The sequence below is a fragment of the Trachemys scripta genome, chromosome 2 (assembly GCF_013100865.1).
Source record: "Trachemys scripta elegans isolate TJP31775 chromosome 2, CAS_Tse_1.0, whole genome shotgun sequence".
Taxonomy (NCBI): domain Eukaryota; kingdom Metazoa; phylum Chordata; order Testudines; family Emydidae; genus Trachemys; species Trachemys scripta.
Genome location: NC_048299.1, coordinates 65,669,782 through 65,682,856, shown reverse-complemented (window position 1 = coordinate 65,682,856; position 13,075 = coordinate 65,669,782). Strand labels below are relative to the sequence as shown.

The window sequence follows — 13,075 nt, the reverse complement described above, 5'->3', positions numbered from 1 at the left end:
GGTTCAAGCAGACAAGATGACTGCAGTCATATTTACACAGCCAAGGGGAACAAGAAGTCCCACATCACACGCAGAAGCAATAGCAATAATGAGGTGGGCAGAACAGTTCCTCCTTTCCGCACTGAGCAATCCATATTATAGCAGAACTGAACCAAAAGCAGACTGGCTCAACAGACACAGGGTCAACAACTCAGAGTGGTGCCTCAAGGAGGAGATTTTCAAGCTCATTGTTCAGACATTCGGTCTTCCTTCAACCAACCTATTTGGGAATCGTATGAACACTAAGAGGCCAAAATACTTCACAAGGGCAACAGACTCCAGCTGCATGGTGACAGATGCCATATTGCACAGTTGGCTGCAGAGCCTACTTTACAAGTTTCCACCCTTTCCCGTACTGTGGAAGGTAGTTGAGAAAACAAAGTGAGGACGGGCGATAGTGATACTGATAACTCCCCATTGGTCGAGGAGACTGGCTCTCAGAATGGATAGAGCTGATATTGGAGCCCCACTGGAAACAGGACATCCTCTCTCAAGGTCCTTTTCATCTAGACCCAAACCGGCTTCAGCTAAGCTTGCATATTGAGAGGGGACCACTAGTGACTAGAAGGTCTTAGTCTGTCCTTCATAGTCATTAAGATATTGCTTTCGTCTAGGAGAATATAGATACTAAAAGTGTATTCCTCTGTCTGGTCCAGATTCAACAACTGGTGCCAAGAGCACAGTGCAAATCCCAGAAGTCTGTAATTTCAACCATTCTGGATTTTCTTCAAGAAGGCTTAGACAGATGCCTTCAGCCCAGTACCATTATTTGTCAGGTGTCTGTTAGTAGTGTGCAATTGCAGAATCCTCTGGCTCCCTGGCAGACAATCCACATCTAGCCAGATTCCTTCAAGCAGTCCAAAGCTAGATCATCAATCAGACCACTTTTCCCAAAATGGGACCTTCCACTAGTTTTAAAAGTTCTGACAAGTCATCTCTTTGAGCTTCTGACTTGAGTGTTGGCCTATTTATCCATTAAGATTTGTTCCTTAGTAGCTGTTATGTCCACCAAGCAAGTGTCTGAGCTGGCAGCCTTATCTAGACAGGAGCCTTACTGCATGATCCATGAGGACAAAGTGGTGCTCAGAACACCAGAATCCTTTCTTCCGAAGACATATACTTCCTTCGTTCTATCCAAAACCATAACATCCAACTGAAAAGGAGTGGCATACCTTAGAGGTCAGAAGAGTGTTGGCACACTCTCTCAGGTGTACAGAAGCCACAAGATCAGGCTCCTGGTTGTATTCTTTCACCTGAAATGCCAGGGAATCAGAACTTCCAAGTTCTCTGTTGCTAGGTGGACTATATATTGTGGAAGCCTACAGATCATTAGAGGTTCCTGTCCCAGAAGGGATGAAGATATGCTCTAGGACATTCTGAGCAACCTCATAGTTGGAACAACCAAGTGTGTCACCATTGAAAATTTGCAAAGTGGCCACTTGGTCCACAGCTAACACCTTCTTTAAGCACAAGATCGATCTTCTGTCTTCAGAGGACCTGCAGGAAGGTGCTGCAGTTGCTGGCCCAGAGATAAGCGAGCTCACAGAAAAAGTGGAGTGTTTCTTTTCTGACAAACTTTTGCTTCATAACCCTCCCTAAATCTGTTCGCTCACTTGTACCAGATACCCACAATTGCGGGAGATGCTGGGCTGCAGAATGGAAAATTTCTTTTCTTTTCTGCTAGCAGTCTCTCCCACAATTCTATCCTCCCTGGATAGCTCATGAGTCAGGTATTAAGTGGAATTGTTATCATGTGACTGTCTTTCTTGGTTTAATGTTTCTAGACATTATCATCATCTCTGGAATATTTGTTAAGGATGTTATGCAAATTTTACAGCTTGATAACAACTCATCTGGCTAAAAGCAGGAGTGGGATGGAGGGGGTGACCAGACAATGCCATGCCAAAACACTGATTTGTCTCTGTGAGCTGCAGAGAGGGGAAAGCAACCCAGATGTCCAGAATTGAGGGAGATGCTGCTAGCAGAAAGGAAATTATGTATAAGTTTTCCATTCCTATGCATGGAGCAGGTAGGAATCACTGCAGGCAAGAGTCTCAACCTGGCCCTACCCTTTGCTCTGTTGCATCATTTCCAAAATTACCCAGATGATTGGCTAGGCTGGTCCTGAAAGGCACCTGCTTGCTCACTGGCTAATTTACTAAGTTAAGTGCAGTGTAGATGTTTGGGTTTGGGCTGGAGCTCAAGTTCTGGGACCCAGTCTGAATGTCTACACCACCATTAAACACACCCTTAGCCTAAGCTCCATGAGCCTGAGTCAGCTGGCATGGGCCAGTTGTGGGTTTTTAATGGCAGTAGTATAACCTAAAGGGCTGACAGAGCTACATCTTACACACAGTGGCAAGGCTAATTATTTCCAACTCTCAACAGTGTGATCGTTTCGCTTTCACACTCTTTTGGAAGTTATGCCTGTGTTTGAGTTTGGGCTAGTGCAGTGCTGCACTTTATCTAGGACTGCCTAAGAAAGTTATCCATAATCTGCAGCTTGCACAGAGCACAGCAGAAGGATTGTACCTACCACCATCTGCTGCTTCACAGGTGGTGTCCAAGTGGAAGAGAATTAAAATCCAAAAACTAAGTACTCTAGTATCTAGACAAGGGAATTAACTGGACACACATCAAAAGCCAGGAGCTAATGAAGACAGCAAATGGCTCTTGCGAGGACAAAAAATACCATGAACCACACAAGAGCAGATACCCAAGTAAAAATAATATAGACTGTCAACTTTACTAAACAGCTAAAGCCAATAAAGATTTATTCAAACCATTACAGGCACTTGTAGCATGAATGTTTCAGCTTGAATAGTGCATATACTGTATTTGCAGACTTATTGGAATTTTCATTGCTCTTCATGAAGAAGGGCCCAACTCTGCAGACTTTACACTCAAATGAACTCATTGGCTGCAGTGTTAACTTTAGAGCAGCTACCCACAGTGCAACTTGGTAGATAAACGAATTGCATAGCTGGGCCTTGCAAATCTCTGTTCAATACAAGAAAATATAAACCGCTTCAGTGTATTTTTTTAAATGTGAGAACTAATAAAATATTGTCTTCAGAGCAGTCATCTATTGAAATAAGAGACCAAAATAATTAGGTTTTATATATATATGTATGTATATATCTATATATCTATATATATATAATTTAAAACTATTCTGTACCAGTACAATATATTAATTTTACAAATGTAAAATTTATCGGCTGTTAAAGCATTTGCAAAACCACACATCCTACTGTAGCTTTATTGCACAATATCTATGAAAATATTAATTTTTAAATTAGAAAACAAATGCTTTCAATATAGAAGAGACAATCTGATTTAAAGACAGTAAGAAAATCTACTCAGAAAATAACAAACTTTCACAGGATACCAAGCTCAACAGGTGCATCTGTAGGCCCAGTTTACAATATAGTTTCTAGTCAGTACTGGATGCTTTAATACAATTCTAGTATTGTACCTTTATAGTTACAAATCTAAATGTAATTCAGACTGGTTTCAGATATTAAGCATTGAGGCAATTCTAATGTTAACATTTTGAATACCTTTAGTACCACAATAGCTACTTCCAACTAATTTCTGGCATCTACTTGTTGAATAGAATTGTGATTTAACACTGCACAGGTATTTTGCAAGAATATGTTTCGTCACAACTCAGTTATTTTCAACCTGATAACTACTGCACTTTACCATGTAACATCTGTACATATAAAAACACCAAGTTAAAGTTGAGGCTTCACAAAACCAGTTTATAAATTTCAATTATAAAATTAATGTCAAGTGACAATTTCTTTTTTGGCCTGTATTAATCTCTCTCTCTATTAGAAAGGTAAGAGTACCTCCTATATGTAGTGTAAGCAGTAGTACACAGAAGTGCTTGATTTGATACCTAATGATGTATTAACATGAGCTGTGTAACTTTTTAAATATATTCCTGGGTCTAAATATCATTATAATTAATAAAATGTTTACAGTAGAACTTGGTAGAAAATCCAGTTTACCACATAGGCAAATACATAAACTAGAGGCTGTGATATGTAACATTTTTGTATGTACTTAAGCAACAGTCTTCATGATCTGTGTCTGAAACTCTAAAGAATGTATCAATTAAACGACCAGGAAATGGAATGGTTCACTGAAGTACATCAAAAACATATCCCTACTAAAGTAAAGTATGTGACTATAGTATATGCCTACTACAATTTTTGAGTTATTTGGGGAACTTATGTCCTGCATAAGCAAAGTCAATATGATTTTTTTTAAATAGTGGTTATGAAATCACAAATTATTTGCAGGTAGATATTTATCAAAAACCAAATCCATAGAAAAGTTTGCATCTATATAGGATTTTTTCCTAAAGATTCAAAGCAGTTCCTTTCCAGAATAAGTTGCTTTTCTCTCATAGTGTCTCAACTAGCTGTTTCTTTTAAAAAATAATATATATAAAGGACTCTACAATGAAACGTAGAGACAAAACATATTTCAGTGCCTCTTAAATTGTAATTTTCCCTTAATGTTTTGTTTTTACTGGAAAAAAATAAAACTTCTTCAAATATATACTGCATTAGATAAGCTAAAACATTCGTTGTATGGGAATTTCTGATTCCAAATCCCCAAACGTGCAAATTCCCATATGAAAGTTTTGGGGATATCCAATAAAAAGCCTATTCTTGACCATACTGCAAATATGTATGCAAAAGAAGTTTTAAAGTAATGTTAAATACATTATAAAGCTTCATTTTAATAAAATAAACATTTTCTGTAACTTCAGTATAATACATGTTTGCAAAACTAAAAGGGTTTTTAAAAGTGCTAGTTAAAATACACAGAGGTTTTTTTGAACATATATGTATTAAGTCCCAAATCTACATGAAGGTGAATAGCATACTGTGCCTATAAATTAGGCACACTGATTGGTTGAAAGAAACAACTGTCACTTGTCAATTAATCCAGCTTCTTTAATTTTCGTGTAGAAGAATTTCTCCAATATATTGGCACATTTGTAGTATTCACTCTCAGGGGGGTTGTACTCTCTGCAATTTGTAAAGACCCGCTGCAAGTCTGCCATGAATAATTTCTTAGACACGTAGTACCTATTCTTGAGTCGTTCACTCATGGTTTTCAGATCTGTACAGGAAAAAAAAGATTAGCAATCTGATTCCTATAATACTAAAGACATATACAGTGCTTGGGATACACAATCTTTGCCATCAGCTCATCTTTTTTAAATGGAAAATTACTTATTCTTAATTACTTTTATTCCCTTAGGGCCTGATCCTGCTCTCATTGAAGTCAATAGCAAAACTGAATAGTAGTGCAGGATCAAGCCCTATGTCACATAAGCATCTTTGCCACTAACAATGAATGCAATTCTGCAGCACCTAAAATGTCTCAATTTAAAGATTAAGGCATACTTGCTGTTCTCCTGATACTCGTTTGTCTCTGTAAGGCCCTGATCCTATAAGGCGTTGAGTCTCCTCAACCTCAGAAGTTGAGCTCACCACCTTGAAGGATGAGGCCCTAGCGTATGTGAATAAAAAGTTCAAACTGCCATGTAATTTCTAGCTATCTGCATTAACAAAAACAGCATCAGGTTAATCAACATATGCCATTCAGTTTGAATACAGCAAAGAATGCACATCTCTCTATTACACGTGGTAAGTAAAAGTGCATAGAAGTAATATACTATGCACAGAGTAAATCACGAACGCTATTTTATATTTTAATGAAGAGGAAAAACAAGTAAAATATACAGGGTTTTTATGAAACAAGATTTCTGTTTTTCAGCAATCTAAGCAAGTGTATTTTACCATCTACTGTTCGGCAGCTTTGAAACAAAGTGACGAAAGTCCTCCACTATTTTTGCTCACAAAACACATCAATGAACTCAACACACATCTAGACCTTGCAATCCATAGTTCTACACTAGGTCTTGTTAAAACCTTGTTTCTATTTTGGAGGTGCTAGTACTGGATATAAAAATTCTGAGGTAGTGACATGTTTTCTGTGTGCAAGATGGCCAGAATGCTTTTCCAGTTCACAGCTATATCATAGCAGTGCTGGAGCCCAGGCTCGAGAAACATGAAAGAAAAAAAATTATATTTTAATAAAATATCTAATCAGTGCACCAGAAAAAAATCTTACTCATTGCCAAGGACCACACAATCCACTGCTCGCAGTGGAGATCCTGGCACATTCACTGTAAAGCCATGAGATCCCTAAAGAAGAATGCACAGCTCCAAAAATGACATTCGTGTCTCCGTTACAGTAGAGTGATAGTATCAGACCCTGCAGAAATAAAGATACTCTGAGCTTTTTTCACCCATCCTTCTGCCATTGATCTGCAAAAAAGATGACTCTCCAAACAAGAGACAAGCCCTACATAAATTACAACTAACGTGAAATTCTTTCAGAAAAGAAGAATAGGTATGCTGAGTACCCACAAATAGCCATTCTGCCATTTGCTAGTTTTGTTGCACAGCATTCTACAAAAGAAACAGCTAACAGACACTCATGCTTCCACCTATGAATAGCAATGAGGCAAAAAACTCAGTAACAGCTATTCTAAAGGCAAAGGCTTATCCATTTCCTGTCACGTTGTACCTCCAACAAACAGGAACACTCTGCATTTATCTAGCACCTAACAACTGTGGGCTTTCTGTCCTGTGCTCATTTTGGGGGCTAATTCTTGAGATCCTGACTCAGTTCTCACAAAGGCAAGCTCCTACTGACTTTAGCAGAATGTAAATCAACCATACCGGTAAGCAAACTATTTAATTGTCTCTCTGACAGTAATCCAGCAACACTTTCATCTCCATTTTTACCATTGTTTTCTTCATTAAATGAGTAAATCTGATCAAAAATCATTAATTAATGGACATTTTCCATATATTAAAAACGAGTAAAGTCATTAAAACACTGGTTCTTTATCTGAGTATACAGTCAACATTTTCATCCCAATTCCTCGCAGGTTTTTTTCCTCCCAATTAGGTATAACAATATTTGTACAGTCTGCATGTAACAAACACAAAGCAACCATTGAGATATGATTTCGTGTCTCTTTTTCTGGAGCAATCCACAAATAACTAAAGCACACATCAGTTTAGGGAAAAATTTCAAAATGTTGCTAAACTTGATTTGTAAAGTCCTTGACTTGTATGTTTTATTTAGTTGAACAGAATGAAATATCTACCTAAATAAAACATACAAATCAAGGAGAAAAGAGAGAGAGGAATAAAAATTGCTGACACAGACTTCCTGGCTGCGAAAGAATCTCTGCTGAATCTCTATTTTAATTTTTATGAAATGCATTATTAAATCAACAGCACAAACATGTATTTAGACTGTAGAAAAAATTAATGCAGACACACGTGAACAATACACACACACACACACACACACACACCCCTACACAAATTAGGTGTACCTTTCAGATTTCTGTCAAATTGCTATTTGGGCCACAGTTCTGCCTATGTCAAAACAGAGCTGCATAGCATTTCTAAGATCCAGCTAGATCCCCAAAGGCCCTTAAATCTAGTTTGTGAAGGAAGACCATGAATGTTATTGGCAGTGGGGAAAATACCAGTAGGATGATGTCAGACCTCAGCTTTCTACTACTGGAAAGAAATTCACATAAGGAAAAACCACTTTCTTAGTGGCAAATGTACTGTAAGAAAAAAGAGAAAAACAGCCACTAGAATGTATAAGTCATTGACTCTAGAAGCCAAAGCCACTGTCAAAAGTAATAAAACACTGACGAAGTGGGTATTCACCCATGAAAGCTTATGCTCCAATACATCTGTTAGTCTTAAAGGTGCCACAGGACCCTCTGTTGCTTTTTACAGATCCAGACTAACACGGCTACCACCGATACAAAACATTTAATAAAGTCAATTCTACCAGTGACCCCAAATTTACAAGCAGATACTGTGCACAATAAGTAGGAATATGCAAAAATGTAACACAAAAGTATGCCACTATGTTCGTTACACCGAACTGAGGACATTTCAGCATGTAAACGGGTAAGTGAGGGTGGGAAGGGAACTGAAGCATGAAAGCAACGTGTTACCACCACAGGAGTTTGGAGCAGCGTTAGGGCTCTTTTCTGGGCCTTGAGTACATGTATTTGGAGACATGAAGGGAACACTATGTTTCTTACATGGAATACTGGCAGCACTGAACCTTGAGTTCACAAAAACTAGGAATCGTGTAGTATACGCCAGCTGCATACAAGTCAAGCTTTTCCCACTCTGGAGACTCAGACCTTGTCAGACAAAAGTTGAACTGATTTATCAGTAAATGTGTTTAGAAACAGATTTAGTTAGATTAATGTAATTCCCTTCTGAGGGCACTCTTAAATCAGATTAAGAGTATTTTGTATCGATTTAGCTAAAGTTGATTGCTTGCTGACATTAGCTTAGGTTATGTCTACACTTAAACCATTACAGAGGAACAGCTGCAGCACTGCTGTGTAGCCACTCACATCAGCAAACGGTGGGGTTCTCCTGTCACTGTTGTTAATTCACCTTCCCGAGAGTGGCAGCTGGGTGAACGAAAGAATTCTTCAGCTGATCTAGCACAGTCTACACTGGGAGTTAGGTGGGCTTAACTACATTGCTCAGGGGTGTGGATTTTTCACACCCGAGTGACGTAGTTGGGTCAACTTAACTTTTTAGTGTGGACCTGGCCTAAGACTACATATGACGCTCTTAAACCAATTTAAGAGGGTCTAACACACGGCCTTGCACTGATGTAGCTACATCTGTCTAAACTGATTTAGTTAAATCAGCGCAACTTGTGTGTGCAGGCCTGGGCATAGCACTGTGAAATGTAGGCCTCAAGCTAATTTCTTGCTCAGCTCACCTGGGGATGATTTGTACCTTTAGGATTCAGACTGATTTGGGGAAAAAACATAAATGGTATTAATTCTACAAAGGATGCATATATAAAAAGATTAACCGGTTGTACTAGTTTAACCATAACACTCTTTTGTTTTATGGAATCAAGCAGTATAATCTAGCTCCAACAGTTGTGTAGATTCTCCTCATTCATCTGACAGGAACGTTATCATCAAAGCCTAGCTATGGCCAGCAAAACTAGAAGTGTTTTCCATTTAGTCATGCATCCTGGACTACCACAGGTGAAAAGAAAAAAAATTAAATGAAATAAGAAGGCACCATTTAGAAATGATAAAGTTTAGAAAAATAAGTAGCTGCAAAAGCATTCGGAATATCAGTGGAAACCAGATAAACCCGGGCTAGTTATCCATCTTTGGGACTCCTTTCAGAGAAAACCTGCCTTTGGATGTAGTCAGAAAACCTATGGCTATACACCCATAAAATGTGTTGCAATTTAGGCTGCACGGGAACTTTTTAAAAATAAAACATTATTATGTTTGATAACGCAAGGATGTAGAAATCTGGCAAAACACATTCATCCCACACAAGAAAAACACAAAGCTGAGGGCTGTTTATCTTTTATCATTGTTGATATGTTCAATCACATGAAGATTTTTTTAAAGTGTCAGTATATTGGCAGTCAGGAGGACAATACAATGTGTAGGCTCACAAATCAAAAACTGAGCTTTCAGTTGTTTGGTGTTGGATGCTCTAGTTGAGATGATAAACTTATCTTCACCTTAAAATGAAGGCTGACAGAGATTGTTTGTTTATTTTATCCACAGCACAGAACATTTAAAAAAAATGAAGGATAATATTTATCCAATCCAGGCAGTAAGTGTTCTTTATAATCTTAAAACTGTTCTGAGTAAATGGTGGCCTAAACTCTGTGCACAAAGCAGGTTCATAATATTCAGCCATATGGCAATATGGCATTCATTTTCTTCACTGAGAAGAGAAAATGAAATACCTTTGCTTTAAGAGGATACTGGAAGGTGATTATTATTTTATACAAACGCATATACTTCCTATATGGCAAGGATTAGTTACGTACAATAATCATTAAGGCAGAATGGTGGGTATGTTCCTAGTAACTAATCGAGGACTCCACAGAAAAGTTATGTATTGCATCTCTACTCTTTAGAATGACCACACCACACCTTAAGCATGTGGTGGCAGGGGCATTGTCTGGCTTGCTGGGGGAAGCACTCTACCTCTTTAAGGGCGTTGCTGCAGATTCAGAGCAGGTTAGCCTGGGCACGCTGACTCATCCCCCGCAGGTGACCAGAACGGGGGGGGGGGGGAGAGTACATAGATGCAAGCCAAGCAGGAAAAGCTCTCTTTTATCTGGACCAGGCAGAGCAGCACCCACCCTCCCAGCCATAAAAGTGGTACCAAGTTGGTTAGGATCTTTTGTGAGACAGGGGCGGGAGGGCTGGGAAAGAATTTTTCCCTCACCACCAGATTGGCCAAGACAGAGTGGTGGGGGGGGCTCACTTTCCCCACAGCACGGTCTTGGGGGGGGGGGGGGGACCTTAGTTGAAGTAAGCATAGAACAGGAGTTAGGCTGTGATGTCACAACTCATTCTGTAAGCCTGGGGCGAACGTCCAGTGCACGTACTCTGCAGGGAAGGAATACAGTGATCAGATCTATGGTTTGGTAAAGGATTTGAAGGAGGTGTTTGTTAAAGGAGTGGAAACGGGGGTGGAGCAGAAGGGGAGGCGCCTATGACTGGCATGACAGGGAGCCAACCACTCCCCGCCCTGATAGCCCACTTTTACTCTCTGACTGGCATGGCAGGGAGCCAACACCCGCACCCCTTAGAGCCCACTTTAACCCTCATTCGAGGTGGGAGGATGGTAAGGACCAGCAGCCAGCTGAAAGATGAAAGCGGGGGGGGGGGAGTGGCTGACGGAAGCCCTCCCCACCCCCCCCTATGTAGATATTGAAATAGTCAGAGTTACCTGCACTACACTTTTATCTGCTGGGTGCACCCAGCCAATTAATAATAAAGTTGCAGCCTAAATTAAACCACATCCAGTGTTTCTTGTCCTTTCAGTGTAGCCGAACAGAGGGTTTTCTATGCCCTACAGACTGATTCACAGAGATACCGACAGTGGCCTCAATGAAGTTGTGTTTGTTCTCTGATCACAAGAGAAAATACCATGACTGGAAGCAGTAAGAGAGGGAGGAATGATTTGTAAGGCAAGGAAGGCAGAGTTTGATTCAGTTTTAGTTCTGTGGTGCTAGAAAGCAAATAAGCATTTGTTTAGAACAGGATGGAATCACTATGTACAGCATAGCAAAGTAAAAATTCATTTTTTTTCTCATTAGCAGTTGTGTTGCAATAGAAGCACGAACAATAGCTGGGCCATAGAAAACACACACAGTGATTTTCAAGATCTCAAAATAAAAATGTTGTAAGACTGGTTATGATAATTAGCACATGTGCTGAGCTTAAACTGAAACAAGCACTTGATTTAAATTTAAATTACAAGTTAAATGAGTGAAGAGGAGGAGGGACGGACAGGAGGGCAGGACATAGCTGGGGCCAAGTCAAGAGACCGTCACTCTGTTGCCCTTCCTGCTGACCAGAAAAGTGGGGGAGGAGGTATTTATACCCAGCCAGTCACAGAGAAGCCCTCTTTTATGGTGGGTTGTTTTTTTTTTGCCTTCCCCACAGCAGGTCTGGGACCCAGTGGGGCACAGGGGGTAGGTTATAATGTTGCAACCTGGTACATAAAACTTGCAGCAGATGCAGGAGTGCTGCCAGTCCAGCCCCGAAATGCTGGGGCCCCCCCCACAGAGGCGGTGGAAGGTCCTGCCACCGAAATACCGCCGCGGTCGCCGCCCCCGAAATCGCAGCACCCTAGGCGACTGCCTAGGTTGCCTAATGGGTTGCGCCGGCCCTGAGCAGATGTCAAGTGCAGGTAATCAGTATGGAAGGGACACAGTTACTGGATAAAATGGACTAGAAAACGGTTTGAAGGAAAGCATCCCTTAAGGGAGCTGAGGAAGGGGGTTTGAGGCTCCTTTGTCTTGCATATTTTGACCTCCCTCCTTTCATAACTCCCTTTCACCTCAGGTGAGGGGAGAGTGGAGAAGTCCCAGCAGCATGATGCCTGGGTATTATGTGGAAATGACTAAGGAAAGAATGGGTTCACTGTACAATTTACTGCCGGGTACTCCCAGATATTTCTAATGAATGAAGTTTTGGCCTAATGGAACCACACCCATTGCCTCCTGTCTTTCTTCCAGCACAGCCAGACAATAGGACCTAGCCTTCTGAGTCACTTAGGTGAGTCTGGAAATTTTGTCTCTGGGTTTTTTAACAAGTTAGATAAAAATATACAACAAAATATGCAATGGCAAATTACCCTTCATGTGAGATCATATCTTCACAGGTCTCTTAACTCATACAGTCAGCTAAAAGATGCTGGGACAGACCCGGTTAAGAGGTTGGTGGGATCCTCTCAGGTACTGTAATATTTTGTGTTTTCTTACAGGAGTACATAATATAGATGCTTCACTGAGGTTACAAGCTATTCATACATTTCAACTGATAGCAATATATTTTTGCCACTGCTGAATTGCAAACTATCGCACTGCAAGCAATACATTAGAAAATGTTTGTAACAATAAATCTTGATGATTATACTTGTCTCACATGTCTCCAGCTAGAGAGATCTTTAAGTTTATACTTTAAAAATGTTAATGGCATTACCCATGGGAAACCTTATAACTTCATAATATCCAGGAGCTTCTGTTCTCTTCACAGGTTCCATGAAGGGCCAAGCGCTTTGATGGCTCTTTGGTAAAGAAAAAAGTAAGGTATCTAATATGGAAACTCCATATTGGAAATCATTTCAAAATCTTTGAAGTAGGTAAACTAAAACTAATACCCACCTTCACCTGCTGCAGGATGGTTTTTAATGTGCTGTAAAGCTGATCTGGATCTTTGGGTTCTTTACTTGAAAGAAAATATTAACAAAGAAGATAAGCTTTATCTCTTATGTTCATTTTCTACAATGCTACATCTTACATAAGAGCAACTCACAAATTTAAAACATTTTATCATTAATGGAAAAATAAGACCCAAGAGCTATTCTACAGCAGATTC

At 39.8% G+C, this 13,075-nt stretch overlaps 1 protein-coding gene across 4 annotated transcripts in view; it reads right to left on the bottom strand.

The window, feature by feature from the left end:
* Positions 1-2,788: 2,788 nt before the first annotated feature.
* KAT2B (lysine acetyltransferase 2B) overlaps positions 2,789-13,075 on the bottom strand; it is a 64,362-nt gene continuing 54,075 nt past the window's right edge. Inside the window, exons 16-18 of one of the 4 annotated variants that reach the window (XM_034760761.1) lie at positions 12,862-12,925; positions 12,680-12,764; positions 2,789-5,184 (exon numbers count right to left, since the gene is read on the bottom strand). In XM_034760761.1, the coding sequence (XP_034616652.1) occupies positions 4,991-5,184; positions 12,680-12,764; positions 12,862-12,925 (343 nt within the window). In that variant the 3' untranslated portion in view covers positions 2,789-4,990. The remainder of the gene's footprint in view (positions 5,185-12,679; positions 12,765-12,861; positions 12,926-13,075) is intronic. The other 3 variants (XM_034760763.1, XM_034760762.1, XM_034760764.1) reach the window with 3 other exon arrangements.